At 49.3% G+C, this 22,337-nt stretch overlaps 1 protein-coding gene across 1 annotated transcript in view; it reads right to left on the reverse strand.

Annotated features, from left to right (window-relative positions):
• The window catches only part of LOC124656483 (probable L-type lectin-domain containing receptor kinase S.5), a 36,478-nt gene extending 23,936 nt beyond the window's left edge, over window positions 1–12,542 (reverse strand). The window contains exon 1 of the mRNA XM_047195219.1: window positions 11,313–12,542. Within this exon, the coding sequence (XP_047051175.1) occupies window positions 11,313–12,542 (1,230 nt within the window). The remainder of the gene's footprint in view (window positions 1–11,312) is intronic.
• Window positions 12,543–22,337: the final 9,795 nt, after the last annotated feature.

The raw sequence follows: 22,337 nt of genomic DNA on the forward strand, positions 1-22,337 counted from the left end.
ATCATCCCGCCATTGTGCCAAAAGAATACTACGCCTTGGTTGTGAGTCCCCGCATAGACGGGTATGACTTCTCCAAATGCCTCATGGATGGCGGAGCCAGCTTGAACATCATGTACCTGGAGACTCTGGAGCGGATGAACCTCACCAAGGAACAGCTCAAACACAGCACCACTGAGTTTCACGGCGTGGTTCCGGGTAAGAAGGCGAACTCCCTCGGCAGCATCACACTTCCCGTGGCTTTCGGCGATGTTCATAATTTCCGCGAAGAAAAGATCACGTTTGAAGTTGTGCCCTTCAAGAGCTCCTACCACGTCATCTTCGGCAGGCCCACCTACCACAAGTTCCACGCAAGAGCATGCTATATCTACAACAAGCTCAAGATGCCGGGTCCCAATGGTATGATCACCATAACCGGAGACTACAAAAAGGCTCACGAGTGCGAGTTGGGCGAAGCCGCCTTCGCAGTCTGTCATATCCGGAGAAGAGCCGAAAGGCTACGGTGGCCGCGGTGGATCCGGCCGAGATGCAAACCACCAAGAAGCAGATCTCCGAACAGAAAAACTCCTTCAGGGCCGCGATAGAGACCAAGAAAGTCAACTTCAAGGAAGATGACCCTAGCAAGCAAGTCTCGATCGGAGCCAACATGGACCCCAAATAGGAAGGCGCGCTCGTCGAGTTCCTCCGCGCTAATATGGATATCTTCGCATGGCAACCTTCTGACATGTCCGGAGTACCTAGGGAACTCGCCGAGCACTACCTCAACATAAATCCGGGGGCTAAACCGGTGAAGCAAGCTATGCGACGCTTTGGAGATAAGAAGCGCCGCGCCATAGGAATGGAATTAGCAAAGTTACTAGAAGCAGGTTTTGTAATAGAAGTTATCCACACCGATTGGGTCACGAATCCCGTCCTTGTACCCAAAAAGAACACTGAAATACTAAGAATGTGCATCGATTACTCTGGCTTGAACAAACATTGCCCGAAGGATCCGTTCCCCTGCCGCGCATTGACCAAGTCATTGATTCGACGGCGGGGGCGGAACTTCTGTGTTTTCTTGATGCGTATTCGGGTACCATCGGATCCGGATGAAGGAATCCGACCAAAAGGCGACTTCATTCATTACCCCGTTTGGCATTTACCTGCTATGTTACTATGCCTTTTGGTTTGAAAAACGCAGGTGCCACCTACCAACGTACGATGCAGCGGTGCTCGAAGGACCAAATTGGCCGGAACGTGCACGCCTACGTCGACGACATCGCGGTCATGACCCGGAAAGGATCCGACTTGATCAGCGACCTCACGAAAACCTTTGAGAATCTCCGGCGGTACAAAATGATGTTGAATCCGCTGAAGTGCGTCTTTGGCGTGCCAGCTCGGAAAACTCCTTGGCTTCATAGTCTCTCACGGAGGCATTGAGGTTAACCCGGAAAAAATCAAGGCAATCCTGTGTATCAAACGGCCAACTTGTCTCAAAGATGTGCAACGACTAACTGGTTGTGTCGCAGCAATCAGTAGGTTTGTTAGCCGTCTTGGCGAGAAGGCGCTACCTCTGTACAAGTTGCTGAAGAAAACAGACAAATTTGTCTGGGACGACGCAGCTGACGCAGCTCTTCGAGGGTTGAAGGAAATACTTACCTCCCCACCTATCCTGGCAGCCCCAGCAGAGTCAGAGCCAATGCTCCTTTATCTGGCAGCTACCAACAAAGTCATCAGCCTCGTCATCGTGGTGGAGCGAAAGGAAGAAGGTCATGAATATGACGTCCAAAGACCTGTCTACTACATAAGCGAGGTGTTGACGGAGTCAAAGCAAAGATACCCTCACTTTCAGAAGCTAGCTTATGGAGTTTTCCTAGGCAGCCGGAAGCTGGGACACTACTTCCAAGAGCACCCAGTAACAGTTGTGAGCAAGGCTCCGCTGTCAACAATTCTCAACAACGCTGACGCAACAGGACGGACGGCTAAATGGGGCATTGAATTATCCGCCTTCGACATCGCTTACAAGCCAAGGACTCGCGGTAAAATCCCAGGTCTTGGCAGATTTCGTTGCGGATTGGACGAAGCTCCGGATGCAAGTCCGGAGCCGGAACCGAAAACATGTGTCATGCACTTCGACGGATCCAAGCAGCATCAAGGCTCGGGAGCCGGAGTCACCCCGAAGTCCCCTACCGGAGAAGAACCGTAGTACGTTCGCAGATCCACTTCGAAGCTACAAATAACATGGCGGAATACGAGGCTCTACTACACGGACTGCGCATCGCTAAGGAAATAGGGATCAAGCACATCATCGTTGCGGAGATTCCGACCTGGTGGCACGTGCAAGTAGCCGGAACCCGGAACGCCAGAAATTCCGTCATGGCGGCCTACAGAGACGAAGTTGACGAGCTCGCCAAGTGCTTCCTCGGATACGAAGTCAAGTACGTCAGGAGAGACGATAACACAGCGGCAGACATGCTATCCAAGCTCGGATCCGGCAGAAAGCCAATTCCGCCTGGAATTTTCCTAGAGCATCTCCGGATACCCTCGGTGAAGGGCGCTAACCCGGAAAACCCAGAAGTGGCAGTGTCTCCGGCCAGAGAGGTATTAGCTACCATTCCGGCTTGGACACAACCTTTCCTGGACTACCTCATCGATCGAAGTTGCCGGAGGACGAGGTCCTCGCGCGCCGATCATCGGACGAGCACGATCCTACACAATTGTTGATGGACAGCTCTACAAACGAAGCGCAACGGGGGTGTTTCTCAAATGCGTCTCCAATCAAGATGGCATTGAAATCCTCAGAGAGATCCACGCAGGGGATTGCGGGCACCATGCCGCTCCCAGGTCACTCGTTGCAAAAGCTTTTCGGCTAGGCTTTTATTGGCTCACAGCTAAAGAAGATGCTGACAAGATAGTCAAGACCTGCCGAGGTTGTCAGTACTACGCTACTCAAACAAACGCTCCAGCCCAAGAGCTGAAGACCATACCTATCACCTGGCCATTTGCGGTGCGGGGGCTCGATATGGTTGGTAAGTTAAAAAGATCATCTCCTGGTGGTTGTGAATACCTTCCGGTCGCTGTTGACAAGTTCAGCAAGTGGATCGAGGCCAAGCCGGTGAGAAAAGCCGACGGTGCTACGGCACTAAAATTTGTCTCGCAGACCTCGTGATGAGATTCGGCATCCCACACGAGCATCATAACAGTATAATGGCACAAACTTCGCTCGGGGAGAATTAAAGGATTATTGTGAGACAATGGGGATTCGATTGGACCTTGCATCCGTGGCCCACCCACAATCCAATGGTCAAGTTGAAAGAGCTAACGGTCTAATATTATCGGGAATCAAGCCACGCCTTGAAGAACCGCTGCGACGAGCAGCTGGAGCTTGGGCCGACGAACTAGACGCTGTCTTGTGGAGTTTGCGAACTACCCCTAACAGGTCAACAGGGTTTACCCCTTTCTTCCTGGTATACGGATCCGAAGCCGTGATTCCCTCCGACATCATCCACGACTCACCGCGAGTTTCCGCCTATAACGAAGAAACAGCTGACGAGGCCAGACAGTTATCTGTGGACCTGATCGAAGAAGCTCGGAACCTAGCTGACCAGCGCTCCGCCATCTACCAGCAAAAGCTCCGACGTTATCACAGTCGTCGAGTACGGAATCGCTCCTTCATGGCAGGAGACCTGGTCCTCCGCCTTCGGCAGGTGAAAGACCATAAGTTGCAATCGCCATGGGAAGGACCCTTCGTCGTTAGCAAAGTGCTTCATAACGGGTCGTACTACCTTGTTGATTTCCGCGAGCCGAGGGATAGACCTGCTAGCTGGCGCCGGAAACGCAAGCGTGAGGATCCGGATGACATCTACGATGAAACAGATCGCCCTTGGAATATCGCACGGCTACGTCCTTTCTACACTTAGCATATTCTTTCCGAGTTACAAACTCTGTAATAGTTATACATGATCAATGAAATAAAGCTTATGGTTCACTCTTTGAGTCTTTTACCTCCTTTACTTGTTCATTTTAGATCGTGTATGTTTTTTCCGACTAAAACCGCAGAGCTGGATGTTTTCCGCCTAGGCGTGTATAAAAGTTGTGATTTCTAAAACCGTCCTTTAGGACGTAAGCTTAAGTTTTCCGATTAAGTTGTTATCACGTTGCGAACTCGTGGATTCCTAGTAGCGATTTCCGGCACCTATGCTCGGGGGCTTGTTTCCGCGGTTATGGACGGATTGCCATTGGGCTTCGTCGCCGCTGGCGAGCATTTCCGGCTAAGGTCTTCCGGCTCGTGGAAGGTCAAGCGGGCAAGCCGGAAAATAACGAAATCAGCACTTGCTTTCCGACATAAAACGAAACATGCACATAATATTAAACGGATAGCAGGATAAGTGTTTCCGCCCCATGCATAATCGTTTCGTTCCTAGCTACTTAAGAATTTAAAGTCTTATTACAAACCCTCGCTGGGGCCAAAATGATGCATTGTTTTTCCCGCAGGAATAAAAGTTTTCACTCCCCTTAGCCGGAGAAGTCTTGCCCTCTGGATCTTTTTCCTTGGCGCCTTCGGCCGGAGAAGACACGTCTTCTTCACTTTCTTTTTCAGAAGCAGCAGTGCTGGTCTTGGGTTCCTCTTGGGGAGCATTCTTGGAGCTGGTCCGAGTAAACCGGGTTCCGGATTCCGCAGGTCGCGCCTTGGCAGCAAGCTCCTTCTGAAGTTCCGCTTCTAAGGGCTCGTCCGCGGGAAGGACGACCTTGTCGTAGAATTCCTCGTGCCGGATCCTGCGCGCAATACGGGTGTCGTAGCCGCTCACTGCATCCAGTAGCGCGCTAACATCCGCATCCGGAGGAACGCCCGTGGTTACCTGATCAAGATCAAGATCCGCATTATGTGCTAGGCACATGGTCAAGGCCATTGCAGCTGCGCCTCGGGCTGATGATGCTTGCAGATCCGTCACTAGCTCCGGCAGAACATCCATCTTTCTAATAAGTTTCCGGACGTCGCAAGTGCGGCTCCTCTTGATGGATAAGTTATAACATATCTTGCGGGAGGCGGAGATGAGATCTTTGCAGTCATCGCCTACAAGTTGAAGAAGGTCATCCCGTGGGTACAAATTCCGGCGCTCTTCCGAATACCCAAGCGGCTCTGCATAAAACAGTCAGGATATAAGCATACAGTTTTGAGCATAAAGTAAAACGTCGGAACAAATATCTGGGCAAGGTTCCAGTATCGGTACCCAAGATGTTCTCATTGAGAAAATCCCAGTGCTGTTCCGCGGTCTCCATATACTTCCGGAGTCCATTGAGCTCTTTTTGCTGACATTTGATGGTCTCACTGTCAACATTTATCTTCAATTTCAGCTCGCCCTTTTCCACCGATGAACTCGGAATTTTTCTCCGCTGAGCTGCTTTTCGGCCTGCTCCCTCTTTAGTTCCGCCTCCGTTAGTTTCGTTTCCGGATCTTGAGTACGAGGAGCGCAGGTTCTCAAGTTCGGTTGAGGCTGTAGCAAGGGAAGAGGATGCGCCTATAATAATATAAGTTAACAGCAAGTTCAAAGTCGGAATTTGGTTAATGACGCGAAGGCGGAAACCAACCTTGGGCGTACGCGGTTGTTTAGCCAGCTCCGCATTCTTATCCTTCAGAGTCCGGATATTCTCCGCCTGGCTCAGAGTAACGCGGCGCTGCAGGGCAATGTTCTTGTGCAGCTCGTAGTGCAGCGCCTGCTGTTCCTGTAAAATTTACACAGTGCAGGAGTAAACATTCCGCCTGTAGCAGTGGTTTCTTTCAAAGCATCATTGCCGGAACCTTTCCGCCATAATGCTTGGGGGCTACTGGTTCATTCTAAAAAACTTTCCCGGAAGTAATCTTTCTCTAAGCATCTAAGCGCTAACTATTATCCAAGTTTCCGCCTACATGCTTGGGGACTACCGGGGAGTACGTTTTGCTTGCAGATGAGCTTGTCGAAGAACCGGCCGACATCCTTTTTAAAATCTTGGATCTCCGATGTCGCGGCATCGGGTTTCCCCGAGCGTTGTTCGGCATGGCGTTGAGCAGGTCTTGTTCAAGCTCCCATTTCTCCGCCTCGGATAGCTTGTTGAAAAACTTGGTAGCATACGCCTTGGGGGTGGAAGTGATGTCAGCCGGATCTCCAAAGTTCTTCGGAAAAACGACGATGTCGCCAGCGCCATCTCCGGCCTTCTCAGAAGAAGTGACTTCAGCCTCTCCTTGGCCTTGTTCTCTTGCATTTTCTTGGGCAGGGCCTTTGGCCTTAGGATCTTCTCCACCTACATTGTCGCTGCTGACCGGAATTATTTCCGGTGGAGTGCTGGTGGCAGGAGGGGGAGACGGGTCAGCCTGAGGGGGAGATGGCTGAGGAGTAGGGTGAGAGGCGCTTGGCGGAGCCGGAGTAGCTGGACCGACTGCCGGAGATTTCTTCATGTATTTGGTAATGGGCTCCTGGCTGGCGGTCCGCGTGGCAGCGGTTTTCGGATTCCTGCAAACAAGTGAAAGGGTTTAGACAAGAGATAATTTCGCCAAGATAAAGTTGCATCATGTTCGGAAACTTACGGGGCGCCGGGGATGATGGGGCGCGTGCCTTGGCCAGCCGTTGAGAGCATCCTTATACGCGCACGCTCCGCTTTCCTTGAGTCTAGCGGAGGTGGTTTTGCCGTCTTCGGTTTCTTGGCGGAGGCCTCGCCGCTAGCTCCGGCCTCAGAGCCGGAAGCCTTGGCGCGGGGACGCTTTGTAGGTCGAGGGGCCGCCTTGCGAGGTGCCTGTTCCTCTTCCTCCTCGTCGTCATCCGGAACCTCTTCCGCCGTGTCGTCGGTGACGGGGACGCGAAGAATGGTGCGAAAGTTTTCCTCCGCCAAAGTGTTGAGCTGGAAGGAAGATGAATAAAAATTAAGTTAAACATCCAAAAGCTTGTGAAGTTTGAAGCAGCGAAAAGAACAAAGCTTACCGGAGGACACTGGTCGTTTGTGTAAATGTCTTTGGTCAGTTCCGGGACCTGTTGGCCCCTCGGAATCTTCACCAACGTCTTGATCCTTCTCTTCAGAGAGTCGGCCGGAAGATCGTGGCGGGTAACCCGGAGAAGATCATCCGCCCCGGTATAAGCGCACATTAGGCGCGCGTTGTAGCGTAGAGGCTGGATTCTCCGGGAGAACCAGCTAAGTGTGAGCTGGGCTCCGGTTAGTCCGTCGTGGACTAGCCAGGAGATTCTCCGCGCAGCCTTCTCCGGGATTAGGGTGCGGGCGAGCGAAGGGACGAAGCTCCAGCTTGCAAGTTCTTCCGGAGGTTCGTTGACGAATTGAGGCAGACCCTCATGGACCTTCGGAACCGAGGCATTCTTCTCATAGAACCATCCGGCGTTCCGATGACCGGACGGATTCGTGCGAGTCGTGGGGAGGGTACATGCGGCTAGGGCGGAGCATAAACGTCATGCTTCCGCAGTTCACCATTGCTTTGTCCTTGGTTTCTTTCTTCACCCGGAAAAGAATTGCCACAACTTGACATCCGGCCGGATCCCAAGATGTCCTTCGCGGAGAGTCATGAAGTTGGACAAGAGAAGGTATGAATTTGGGCAGATGTTGTGGGGCTGGAGCCCGTAGGTGTTGAGGATAGAGAGAAAAAACTCCGAACAGGGAAGTGAAAGTCCGCGTTCCACCCAAGCCTTGGTCATGACTATTTCTCCGGCTTCTGGCTTGGGGACGTCGGAATCACGAGTGAAACTCCAATGTGCGGAGATCATTCCTTCGTTCTGGAGCTCCCTAAGCTCCACGTCGGTTGTTTCGCAAGGCCACCATTGACCCCGTTCTCCTTCGCGGATCCGGGCCTTGGACGCCCTCTTGTTTTCCGTCTCCTGCACCTTTGCTGCCATCCGAGCTTGCCCCTCGAGTTCTTCTTGAAGCTCTTGGAGGGAAGGGATCCGGCCTGGCGCGGTGCTGGAAGATGCGGAAAAAGGTTGAGCTAGTCTGATGTCGGAAATATATGGTGGCAGGAATGATATGGGATCCGGGCATATGGGTTCTATTTGGTTGGGATCCGGGCTACTCGGAGAGCTACCGAGTACAATGCGACGATTCGAGTGGCATGCTTCCGGCTGCACCCATACAAAGTATTTGAGTACCCGGATCACTAAGGCTATCTTCTACACTAAGTTATCTTCTACAAGGCCGGCGTACTTACCGCTAATGGCGCGGTGGCTCGACGGAGCTCCGGCGAAGATGAGGTCGCCGAACTTGAAGGAAATCGCCCTGCGTAACCACGAATCGGCGGCGGAGCGAATTTCTCGTTCAAACGTGAGAATCTTGGCGCGAGGGAGCCTTGGTTTGGCGGCGCGGGGCTCACCGTGGCAAAGCTCGCCGGGGTCAAGATCTGGTGGGCGGCGCGGCGCGAGGAGGAAGACGAGGTGGAGAAGAGAGGTAAAAGAATGGATTTTTCACCGGGCCGCGGGGTATTTATAGGCCACGCGCGGAGATTCGGGATCCGGATCCGACGGTGGAAACTGAACGGTCACGCCGTTAGATGGGTGACACGTGTTTAGGTCAACTGCGGTAAAACGACGTGGAGGTGACTTGACCATGCACTCTCGAACATTCCGGCTGAAGATTTGCATCTGTGAAAATTTAGCGCGGGAAATGAGGAAGTTGTGCGCGGGAAATGAGGAACTTCCGTTGTTAAGTTTGATCTGAAGGTGAAAGATTTCCGGAACTGTTTGAGTCTTTTAAGATTCCGGGTAATTCCGTGAGGATAAGTTGGCTCTCGTTCGAGCGAGGAGTAACCCGGAAATGTTCTTTGGAACGTCGATGGATGAAGTCCCGCGGGATGGGAGCATTTTCCGGCTATAAGTTGGAAAAAGAAGAAAATGCAAAGTTGGAGCTCTTCAAGTTTCTCCGCGTTACCAACGTTTGCCGGAGATTGTGTTGGATCGGCAAGGCGGAAAGCAGCGGCGAAACTCGGAGAAATCTGGGGGCTACTGTTGTGGGTATACTTCATGGGTGTACCATCGACAGTGCCTAGATCCGGCAAGCCCGGGTGGCCCACAGATGGTGATGAGGCATGTGGCCCATCGGGCGGCCCGATTGCTTGTTGATCATGAAGGAAGAAGTCCATCCCAGGATCAGTAGGCCGGATCCGTACCGACATTAGGAGTAACCCGGATCCATGGAGGCCCATGAGGAACTCGGATCCAGTACGACGTATATGGAAGGAGGATCCGTGACGTGCACGGCAAGATATTGTACCGTAGTTAGGCTATCACGTAATCCGGCTAGGACTCTCCATGTAAACCCTAGATCCGTGCGCCTTTATAAGCCGGATCCCGGGAGCCCTAGAGGCACAACCACAACTCATTGTAACAACGCGAAAGCGCCCGGATAATTCCGGACAAGCGGCAGTAGGCCCTGTCATCGTGCAGGTGTTCCGAAGCTGGGTAACTCGCGTACCACCGTCCTGTGTGCACTCCGCCCTATGGCCCCTACTTCTTCTCCCCCTCGTGAGGATCCCTCCTCCGAGGTACCGTCGATTAGGCAACGACAGGAGGAGCCCTGCCAATAAGCCCCTCCATCTGCTGGCGCCACCCATCAGAAGCTGTGTTCATACACAGTGGCTCGCCCTGAATAGGTAGTGCAAGGATCATGGAAACATCCTGGAGAGTAGGGGCCATCTCGCCGGCCCTCAAGTGGAAGGTGTGAGTCTCCGGCCTCCACCGGTCGACAAGGGCGGTGAGTGCCGAGGGGTTCATGTGTGGCCCCCCACGGCTTACAAGGGTTATGAACGGCATAAGACCGGTAGGCCGGATGAACTTCGTGTACCTCTCGTCATAAGGTATATCCGATGTGCCATGGTAACGAATCTTCCAAGGGTGAAGATCCGTTCCCCTCTCCGTCATATGAACAGCCCGGTGCTCCCTGTCGTACTCTTCATCCAGAAGCCACACCATCCTACATGTTTACACAACCATGTTATGAGTCATTCCACTAACAAAAATGAGCAACACATACATGAGAATATCCAAATACATGAGAGTTCATATCCAAATTCATCACACATATGAATTTCGTAAGACATACCATTCCTAGGCACATAATAGACATATGTTAGACAATAGAATAGGCATTTGCTAAGCTCCAATTTTGCCTTTCACCACATACATACATATGTAAGACAATATATCTAACTTTCGAATCACCCATACATACACACATTTGAGTGCAACAAGTTTGAATAGGCATTTGCTAGGCATATGTAACAAATTTGAATGCATTTGCTAGGCAAATATTACACATTTCAACACATACATACATAGGATTTCAACACATACATGTAAAATTTCATATCTAGGGCTCCAACAAATCTTTGGTTCAAACACATATACTACAATGTAGATTCCACCAACATAAATTTCTACATATCCAAATCCAAGAAATCTACCAAATCTAGGGTTCATACCCAAATCTACCAAATCCACCAACACTATTGGATGAATCAGAGGGAATCGAAGGGGAATACCTTGAGGAATGGAGGAGGAAGGAGTTGGCCGGATAGATCTGATGATTTCTTGGTTGATTTGGTGGGGGGGCCGAAGGGGAGGCGTGCGGCGGCGGCGGTTGGGGAGGAGAAGGAGAGAGGAAGAGAAAGAAGAAAGAAGGGTCGGGCTGGGCGCGGGCGCCACACTTAAGTGGATGTGTGGCGCCCGTGGCATCGGCGCCACACAGGCTGGTGTGGCGCCCGTGGCATCGGCGCCACACATCGAGCCTCGCAAAACGGCTAAGTCCCAGAGGATTTGTCTCACAGTATGTTTTGGGGGATTCCAAGTGCATGTGTGGCGCCGTTGATTTGGTGGGGGGGGCGAAGGGGGGGCGTGCGGCGGCGGCGGTTGGGGAGGAGAAGGAGAGAGGAAGAGAAAGAAGAAAGAAGGGTCGGGCTGGGCGCGGGTGCGGGCGCCACACTTAAGTGGATGTGTGGCGCCCGTGGCATCGGCGCCACACAGGCTGGTGTGGCGCCCGTGGCATCGGCGCCACACATCGAGCCTCGCAAAACGGCTAAGTCCCAGAGGATTTGTCTCACAGTATGTTTTGGGAATTCCAAGTGCATGTGTGGCGCCGTTGGGAGGGGCGCCATACACGCTGCCACGTCGGATGGGCGCACCAGCTCAGCGTCGATGGCGCCACGTCGGCTGGGTGTGTGGCGCCGGCAGGAGGGGAGCCACATGGGCATGTGTGGCGCCCGTGGGAGGGGCGCCACACGAAAGGGTTAGATTGGTAAAATAGTTTCGCCGGAGGGTCAGTCTGTGCTTTTCTTCCACTTTTGGGTTATTTTTGTGTAAATCGCCGACATCGACCTCTGCGAGGAAGTCGTCGTAGCAGCGGTCTTCATTACGCGTGAACTTCTTCACAGCGACATCGACGCGTGACCTGGTCGTCCCTGACCCTGATCGCAGTGTTCCCTTGTACACAGCGCCAAAGCCTCCTTTGCCTAGCTTCCTTGCCTCGTCAAAGTTGTCGGTGGCCTTCCTGATGGTGACGTACTTGAACTCCCTGGGCGTCCCAGGAAGCCGGCGGAGAGCCTCGGACAGCTTCAGCTCCACCTTGAGCGCCTTATACCTCGCGCTGAAGTAGAAGGCAGCGGCAGCGATCATGGCGGCAGTTACAGCTACTGTCCCAAGGACTGCTGGAAGTATCACCTTCCATTTCTCGCTGTGGTCACTGGGGAGCTTGTCAAGCGTCAAGCTCCAGCTGAGGATAGCGTTCAGCTCGAAGGCATATCCCGTCGATCCCGAGAAACCAATGTAGGCTCTCTGTGGGAGATGGCTGCTCAAGTTGAGCGGCGCGTCAAGGACGGCGCTCCCTGGTTTGTCCTGACCCTGGGGAGCCATGTATACCCATATGTGGTGTCCCACGCCGTTGTACTCGATCCACACAGTATAGTTCGTCGGTATGGCTGGTGCGATTGTAAGGTTGAACGGCGGGACCGAGGAGAGCTGCACGACGTAGGCGGAGTCGACGCTACCGATGTTGAGACCGACGTGGTTGTCGTCGGGATCGTACGACTGCTTGGCCGTGTCGAACTCGACGGCCACGAAGCTGCTGGAGTTGGACTTGGAGATGGTGTTTGTGAGCCCGAGGAACCCACCATGGCTGCCTGGCGGAGGGCCGTTGAGGGAGGAGGCGATGACGAACGTAAGGCCCTCGCCATGTTGTTCCTCCGCCGATTCTGTGAAGATGTTCATGTCAAAGGTGGTGTTGAAGGAGGCTTCGTGCCTCACCCCGTGGGAGTCGACGCGCCACAGCGTGACGGGATCCGGGAGGAGGACGGATCCGGACTTGTTGATTAGATAGGCAACATTGTTACGAGTGTCAGGAGTCAGCTGGAGGACTCCCCCATTGATACTCGCATCCTTGAGCACCGCTAAGGCAGCTCCGGCACTTCTATTGAAGGATGGGAAACTGTAGGAGATGATGTCGTCCCTCTTCATCTGGTCACAGCAGCTACAGGAAGGCGAGGCCGCTGCAGCCAGCAACTGGCGGGACCGACCGGAGCTGCAGGATGTAGTAGAGCAAAGCAACGCCATGGCCACGAAGAAACATGCGAGACATCGCTGCTCTCCTACTAGTGCACTAGCGGCAGGCATACTATTATGTGTATCTTGCTGGATGTGGAGCAGAACTAAAGCTAGTAGCTGACTACTCTTTCAAATCTCCATGGCTGGCCGGCCCGCCTCTTCTCTTCATATAAGCCTGTGCTTGCTTGCTTGCGCCGTCCTCCTCCACTAATTTGATCTGAGACTTATACGTTCGGTCAGTCAAGTCAGATTGGTGGAATTATAATACTACCTAGATTTTTCCGCAAAACTGGAGCACGTTAGGTTTCAATTTGGCGGTCTTCGTGGAAAGTGCGAAATGCCAACATTTTCTTTTTTGGTGAAGCTAGCAAGGAAGCCCTCGCAAATGCGAGGGCACCATCTTTAATGTATTGAAAATTTTAGAAATAAATTAATGTTGTCACTTAGTATTTTTAATTCTATATATTGAATGGTGATACTAAATAATAGAACATTGTCACGTGTTCACATAAAATTTATGCTAAAAGTATCTCACATGCATGGAAGACATATTTAATCCGTGAACTTTCGAAGGGTTTTTTTTGTTTTGCGACAACACGATAGTACTACATGTTTGTTTTATTTTACATGTGAAATTTCTTTACATGAACATCTATGTACTATGGTTCAATAAAATTTTACGACCATTGTATTCATGGATACATAATTTGGATAAAGTCATGAGATATGTCGTTGATGTCCATTATAAAGGGGTCATCAATGTGATATACATATATGGTCACAATAATGTTCAATTAAAATATACCAGATCATGTTTAGATGCATATTTGGTTATAACGTGTTAATGGTTTAGTATTTTTCATTTATTTCACAATTTTTAAATAGATTTCCCTTAGTATAAGAGAACAGAAATATGTTATTTTCATAGCGATTGCATGTGAAATATTATAGACGAAATAATCGCCGGTAGTACAATCATTGGATGAGACTAACATTTAAAATTTCCCCGCGGTTAAAAAAAGATTGATCACAACATCCTAAGAAAGTTCATTCAAGTCAGTTTATCTTAGCAGACTCCTCATGCATGATATTGCCCAATTACAGGTTCTAGTTGCCTAGATGTTCCTACATCGTATCTGATCGTTTCTTCTCAACAAAAATATATCCATGGGGACAACTTGGGTAGGATCTTGCTTTAGATAGGATCTATGAGATCGATTTTTTTTAACACAAGAAATATGTTCAAATATTCTCAAAAAAAATGTCAACACACATATGTGTTATATATGCAACACTAAAAATTTGCTGCTTCAAATTCGACCTATATTTAGAGATTCAAAAAAGATAAGTTTGCGAGTGAATAGTGTGAAATACTATTCACCCAAGGTTGACACTATTCAAAGCAGAATTTGTCTTTTTTGTTTCTCTAAATATAGATAGATTTTTGAGCTAATTTTTTTTGAGGTTGTAAATACAGACTATAGGTATGTCGTGAACTTTTTTCCCGATTTTTTTCGCTTTTGCAAATATGATTTTATGAACTAATCCTATGATCTCACCTAAAGAGTTGATCCTATACAAGTCTCCCCCATATATCCATAGTATAGAGCTATTGAGAAAAATCACAATTGCGGTAAATCTAATTTTGTAGTGGTGAACGCCTCTCTTGGGCTATCTCGCGCCGCTCAGTGCCTCACGTGTTGGTCCTCAATTTGTTTTATTTTTCGCCACAGCTTACTGATATGTCCTCCTTTCTGCCGCTGCTCGATCAATTCTGAGATGTGAGAGGCTAAGAGTTGAAACAAAATTAAGTTTTTGGTAGTTGAAATAACCACCGTGTTGAGCACGTGCAGGATCCATACAGGCCAATCAATTTTGCGGCCTGAGCACATCACGGATGGGTGGTGGAGCAGGGTCAGCCTTCGTAAATAGAACATACAGTATTAATTATTTACCAAGCCCACGTACCTTGTAAATCGTCTGTTTAGATGGGGCCAGCAAGTTTTCTAGGATCGTAAACAAAAAGAAAATCTAGGATCGCTTCAGGTACGAATTAACACGGGCTTGTCCAATGTCATGTTTATTTTCTCGGTGTGAGCTGCGTCCAATTCGTAGACATGATCCCCACCCTTTAATCTTTTTTTTTTGTGAATCATCTCCACCCTTTAATCTGGTGTCCATGTTATCCACGTGACATACATAGCTGGTCGCACCTTATGTATGTGTATACGTGACGAACAATACCACTTGTACATATTTACGTAAACAAAAGTTTTAATCTCAGCCGTTATAATTAGGTTCCACTAAAATCCAACGAATTAGATAATCTTAATGATGTGGATTAACCCTATGTCTCTATTTTAAACTCTTCTATTCTGCTGGGCGCTTTGCTTCTGCCACAGATCTTTGCACTTCAATCGTAAAATAAATATGGTGTCTAAAAAACCTGATTTGGGGGGGGGGGGGGTGGGGGGACGACGACACGTCAAAAGCAGTGCTCTAGCAGATGCCTTATCCTTGTTTGGTGCCGAATTTTATTTGGGGCACAAAAGAACTGCTCCAAAGAAATCGCAACCAAACACAGCACTAAACTGTCACGCTGACGCCGATGCTAATGATATCTTTGCGAGCCCGAGCAGGGGAGGCTCGCAGTTCTGGAAAACCCTTCATAAAATCAAAGCGTTCTTCAGGTCTTGTTTACTCCTAGAGTATTTTCAAACCTCTAGGTGTTGGGGATGGGAGGGGATTTGGTGAAACCCTCACTTTCACCCAATCCCGACTTTTTCCTAAATTTCCCCAGATTTTTCTAACCCCTCCAGTTACTTCGATTTTTGGGATGGTAGGGGATTGTGGTGTATGAAGCTAGATGATAAAAGCTGTAACTTTACGACCTGTACATACACATAGTGACCCGAGTAAAAATTCAATCTTTGCACTAGATATATGAATTTCTTTACAATACCATTTCAGAAGCAAATATAAAGTTTAATTTTACATGACAAGACAAATAAATACATAAACTTCAGCTTGATGACATGGGAAATTTATGTAACAGTCGAACATGGTGTCCACTAAGAGGCAACGGTCGAACATGGCATCTACTGAGAGGCATCTTCACAAATAAATACGGAAACTTCAACTTTGTGCTCGCCCATCTCAGAGAAACATCAGACACAGCTTGCTTCTTAATTTGAGGTACAGAAAATTCAGAGTAGCATCTATAGGGGCATCACCATTGGATATCATCCTCATCATAATGTGGTTGATGTAATCCCGTAAATACAGAGCTACCTGACACAGTCCAGCCAAACTATCAAAAGGAAGAAGTACACTATACGCATCGAGATCGATTTGAATTTTTTTTTTTTTAGAAAAACAGGGGGGCCAAAGCCCCCCAGCCCCATTTTATTACAATGAAGCCAAGGTATCATAGTAGCATCCGGGAGGAGTCAGAACAACCCTCCAGCAAAGATTACAGAAATTTTTGATACAAGTTCAAAAGATGCAATGAACGTCAATCAAGCTCCAGGAAAGTACACAACTATTCTGGCATGTACCAATTGGTATTGGCGATCAGGAACTGTCGACGCTCTGCATCCGTTGCTACACCCACCAAGCAATCCGAAGTAATTCTCCCCTCTTGATATCCAGCAGACGCAAGCCTCTGTCCATCAATCGAGAGTTCGATTCCTTGAGCAAAGGCGCCCAGCTCCGTAGCATAGAAGTTGCACGATCCCAAACCATCAGCAGGCTGGACCACTTTCTTCCCTGGAAATGCATATCATTCCGAATTTTCCATAAGGACCACAGAAAAGAGGCAGTAATAATACTAGCCATGGGATCATTTGATAACCAGATGTTGTACAAGGAATTAAAATCAACCATATGAATGCATGGAAAAGTTTCCCTAACCATTTTCCAAGTCTGTTTCGCAAGTACACAGTCGAAAAACAAATGTATACTCGTTTCCGGATCATCACAGAATAAACACGAGAGATCATGAACATGCCGACGCTTTGCAAGATTATCTCTAGTGAGAAGTCTATTCTGGGACAAAAGCCAGAGGAAGACATGCACACGGCCGGGAATTTGAATCTTCCAAATAGCAGCAAGGTGAGGAACTTTAATACCCCCATCACTAACAATGCGATCGATTTGAAAATTTCCAAGAAGAAAAGCAAGAAAGGGCGATGCATCAATCAGCACGGATGAGATGGGTATTCACTTGGTGCGCCAGACGAAGGGGATCTGCCATAACTCGACGCGGTAGTCGGCAGCGAGAGCCTTTTTCTTGTTGAGCTTGATGACGGCGGCGAGGAGTCCACGGCGGCGAGCGTCGTCGGTGGCGTCCCGAGGCGAGGACGGCGTCCGCACTCCAGACCGTCTCGCCTTCGTCCGCACCGTCATCCCCGAGAATACGCGAGGGGAGGGTCGTGGGTCAAAATACAGGAGATATGTTCTATCTGCGTGGGGATTTTTCAGGATGGGCCGGGAGAAAGCGGGAATAAACCCTAGAAGTAAACGGTCTCGGCGGGATTTTCAGGGATTAGAGGCTGGGCCGGGAAAATACTCTGTGAACCCCAAAAATACCTGACAAGTAAACAAAGCCTAGTGGGAGCGAGACATTTTGTTGTGGAATCATCACGGCGGATACCATGGTGTGGCTTAAGTCGAGTGGTTGAGGCTTTATGGCCTACGGCAGGTTCCAGAGGCGGGTATGAGCACGAGCGACACGGTGACGTATCCAGATTCGGGGCTCTCGTGAGGAGGTAACACCCCTAATCATGTCTGATGATATATAAGTTGTGTTGACAGTATAATGATGCTCCTAGAGCTGTGGCCAGCTTGGGAGCGAGCTCGATGTAGACGAAGGCCTCAGTTCCCGAGCGGTTCTGCTAAGTATGAGAAGTGAGAATGGCCGATCCCCCCAAAGGGGGTGCTACTGGGGATTATATAGTGCCCGTTACATTTACAAAGAAGTCCCTAGTGCTTACGACGCCGGCTCCGCCTTCTCCGGCTCCTTACGCGGTCCCGAGGCGTGGGGGCCCCGGCAGCCGTCCCTGTCACGTCCTCCTGTGTCGCTGCAAACAGGGACAAGGCAGGCCGACAGACAGCCCATAGGCCGGCATCTAGCCCTGCTCGTAGCCTGCGGACCCTATCGTAACGCTGTCATAGCCTGCGCCGCCCCGGAGAGCCGGGACATGATGGCTGGTCGTCACGCTGATCCCTGTTGATATGCAGGATCTCGGTATCAACGGGATGGGAGTCCTCGTGGACTTGCACCCGAACGGGCGTCTAGGAGCCTTCTCCTGCCAGGATCACCAACTTCCCACCATGAGGGGCTTAGAGTTAGCGGAAGGAGACGGTGGAGATTCAAGGAGTTGGCACACAACGTACCCAGGTTCACGTCCCCGCGGTAGAGGATCGCTACGTCCTGCTAGCAATCCAGTATATGATAATATGTGTACAGGGGGCCACTGTAGCCGGAGTTGTATCTAGTCTAGTTCTAATCTGCGAGTTGCGATGTCTAGGCGTATCGCGTGTATGATTTTTTGTGTCCCCATGGGGTGGCCCTGCTTGGTTTTATATGTGCTACTAAGATAGGGTTTACAAGAGTCCTAGTCCTTTACAAATTGGAGTCCTCCTTCTTGTAGTCCAAGTCGATATTACATGTGGGTCTAGCTTGTCGACTCCTTGCGCTGGTCCACCTCCATAATCCACACCGGGTATAGCAATGTCGGGCACCCGAAGGGTAATGCCCACATCAGTAGCCCCCGAGTGTCTAGGGAAGTCGGAGACTTGCGTAGAGACTCAAATATCAAAAATATCGCCTCCAAGTATCTTGATCAGCCGAAGAAAAGTTGAATCTTGTGGTTGATGAAGAGCTGAAGTCATTTGTTATTGGGTCCGTGAGCAGCGCTCCCAATGGGAGTAGCCCCCTGAGTCTACGGGCGGGTGCTTGCAACCGTGCGTAGACTCAAGTTGTACTACTCGAGGAATCTGACACTGATGTCGATATTTTTGGATCATTTCCATCGTCCGATGCTTTCGAATCTATCGTCTCTTCGAATGAAGTATAGGCTCGAGATAAGCTGAAAAGTTGAATATACGTAAGTGATGGAGTAACGAGCCCAGTTTCACTCGATAGATCGAGACTGGCTAAATGTCGGAGAAAAACATCGTTACCCTAGACAGATTCGAGTTCCCGGGCTCGAACCTGGATTGCTAGAACCTTCGGGTCCGTTCTTTTTATTGAGGAGGCCTTCATCTTTTTATCGGGTGCGCGGCCAGCGCTCCTGATGGGAGTTGCCCCCGATCCTGTGGAGGACTATGAAGTAGTCATGTATAGGATGTTGACTACTGAGTCGAATATCGTAGATTTCTTCGAGTTCTGAAATTTGTTCGGGAGCTCCCGATGGGAGTTGAAATTCTCCGACTTCCTTTTTTGCTGTCACCGAACTCGTAGCAATTTTGATCGTGTCGATGATGTAATATTGCTGAGCTAACTCTTTGTATTGAAGATTTATCGATGGCTATGGAGGAGCGCTATTGATTGACCCGCGGCGAAGTTTATCGTGAGGACGATGTGTTACACATGGCCATTTTTTGATAGAAGTGTTAAACATCGGCGGCAGCCCCCGAGTAATCGGACGAGCCGCAAGCAGATTCATGGCTCAAGTATCGTGAATACGTTGTTTTGGCACGGAGCCGGGATTTTGTTTGTATGGAACCACGGAATCTTCTGAGTGATCAAGTCATGTTGGAAGCTCAGAGGACCCGTGGCAATTTTACCGTATAAACGATGTATCATGCAGGGACGTTGTTATTTTGAATTGCATCGGTAGCGTCCCCCGAGTTTTTTTGGGCGAGCCGCGTGCTCGACGGACTCGTGGCCTAAGTATCGTGAGAATGATGTTTTGGCATGAGTCGTTGTTTTATGTAGGTTTCACTGGTGCCAGCCCCTGAATGTTTGGGTGCGCTTCAGGCACGATGGACTCGTGGCTCAATTATCGTGAGAACGATGTTTTGGCACGAGCCGTTGATCTTCGTAAGTTTCGTCGGTGCGAGCCCCAAAGTATTCGGGTGTGTCACAGGCTCGACAGACTCGTGGCTATAGTACCGTGAAGACGATGCTTTGGTGTAGAGCCGTGGTTATATTTGTATGGCACCAGCGACAACATCTGAGTGATCAATTCATGTTGCAAACTCGGCGGACCCGTGACAGTTTTATTGTATAAACGATGTATCATGCAGGGACGTAAATTTGTATGTATATCGTCGGCGGCAGCACCCGAACGTCGGGTGCGCTGCAGGCCTGACGGACTCGTAGAGTCTTTATCGTGAAGAGGATGTATGATGTGGAACCGTAAGTTTGTATGTACATAATCGGCGACAACACCCGAATGTTGGGTGCGCTGCGGGCCTGACGGACTCGTAGCATCTTTATCGTGAAGACGATGTATCGTGCAGAGCTGTTTGTTGTGTGTAGGAACTTATCGTTCTACGGCCCCGAGCAATCGGGTGTGTTGCTGCGTCGATAGTTTAGAAGGCTTCGTGGCAATTATCGCGTATATGATGTGTTTGCATCTGTTTTTCTTGCTGAAGATCTTCTAGGACCCCGAGTAACTTCGGGTGTGTTCTGCTAAGAAGAAGCGATGCTTGCAAGGATGAACTTGAACTTTATGGGGTATCATACAACGGATGTAGTCGATGTAGTCACGCGGCGCATGGCCGGAAGTAGTTGATGCTGACGACGTACAATGTTGGTGGCGATGATAGAATCCATTGCGTGATCACCATATGTCGAACCTTTTCGTTAGCCTGCTGCCCAAGGTCTCTGTCGGACGAGGATCAACAGCTACTCAGGTTGCATGTGAGGTGTCAGATGCTCGGAGTCGAAGATATATATTGAGGTGTATACCCCGCCATCTTGATAGTTTTAATTCGCAGTACCCAAATAATCGGGTGTATTTGCGGTAATGATGTAATGCCGCAACCCCGAGTGTTGGGTGTATTTGCTGTAAAAATGTTATGGCGCAGCCCCGAGTGTTCGGGCGTGGCGAAAGTAAATAATAATTGACTCTTATTATCGGCTGCGGAGGGGCCGATGTGGAAGCAGGTCGTGTGGCGGACGCAGTCGAAGTAATCGCGCAGCCAGAAATAGTCGATGGCTGATGGCGATGAATGAAAGCAATTCGACCTGGAACATCCAGATTTTGTTGCAGATCCAAGGAACCTGAGACTTGGCCTTGCTACAAATGGATTCAACCCGTTTGGCAACATGAGCAACTCGTATAGCATGTGGCCAGTACTCGTTACACCTTACAACTAGGCTCTCTAAACATGCATCGATCAGTCGAACTGTATGATGGTCTTACTCATCACAGGACCCAAATCTCTTGGGAAGGATTTTGATGTGTTCATGCGCCCTCTTATTATAGACTTGCAACATTATGGGAGGGTGTCCCTGCACGGGATGTGTGTCAACCTAAAGAACAAAATTTTCTGTTACATTCTGTTGTAGTGTATTGCACCCATGATTATCCAGCTTTGGGCACTATGTCAGACAGAGTAACATCAGGTTTTAATGCATGTGTTCACTGTGATATACATCAGCTAGCAGTGAGGATAATAAACAAGATATGTTATATGAGCAACCGCCGTTTCCTTCCAAGAGAACACATTTTCCAAGTAAAAAAATGCAATTTATTGGTAGTAAGAGTGATAGTAAGAATGAACCGGAGCACTTTAAGAGTCATGAGTTGGAGGCGCACCTAGAAGCGGTCGGAAATGTTAAACCAAGAAAACCACCAACTGTCACAGCATGTACACCAGAGAAGAATACAGAAGATGCAGCAACAGTAGTAGCAGGTAGCAAAAGGAAGAAGAGAGGAGATGCACCAAGTCTAGCAGATACCAACAAGAAGAAGGGAGGTGAAGTAGAAGCAGGTACCAAGAGGAACAAAATGGAAAATAATAGACCGAGAATATTTTATAAGCGCAATTAAGGCGACTCTTTGGAATTTGTCATATTGGGCTGGTAAGAAGGTTCGGCATAATATTGATATCATGCACATGGAGAAAAATATATGTGATACGTCGCAAACGTATCTATAATTTTTGATGTTCCATGCTTGTTTTACACCAATTACTATATGTTTAAGGGACTAACCTATTAATAGTTGCAAAAGTGCAAAAGTTTTTGGTTTCAACTTTGTTGTGCAGGAAATAGGCAAATATGAAAGGAAATAGCTCATTATGGTGAAATCTGGAATTTCCCGGAATCTGTCCCTGCTGAACACTTTTCAAAGATCGCTTCGAAACTCCATCAAAACGACGTTTAATGGAAAAGTCGTAAACTACAAAGTTGTAGAGAATTTCAAACCGAACAATTTGGACATCTTATTCGTCCATAACAGACAACGGATGCATCCGGCAGAGCAGAATTACTGCGGAGGTTCGTGCAGTCTCGGGACTCCGAAAGTTGGTGACGTATTTGACACAAACTCTTTTCATACCTGGATATTTCGGCCCAGCCACGAGTTTTGAGGCTCATGAAGGACAGAGGGGAGTCCTAGGAATGTTCTAGAGGTGCCCAAGAGCCCTTGGATCAAAGGGGCATCCATCCCATGGCCTAGATTGCATCTCCAACACTATATATTGATGGGAAACCCTATTTTTGGAGGCCCCCAAGCATTGTCACGTGCCAAGGAGGGGGAAACACTCATCTACACCAGCACCAACTCAAGGAAGAAGAAGGCTAAGGGGCGGCGCTCCCCCATGATGCCGGCGGCGGGGAAGGAG

The sequence above is a fragment of the Lolium rigidum genome, chromosome 5, assembly GCF_022539505.1.
Source record: "Lolium rigidum isolate FL_2022 chromosome 5, APGP_CSIRO_Lrig_0.1, whole genome shotgun sequence".
Classification (NCBI taxonomy): Eukaryota; Viridiplantae; Streptophyta; class Magnoliopsida; order Poales; family Poaceae; genus Lolium; species Lolium rigidum.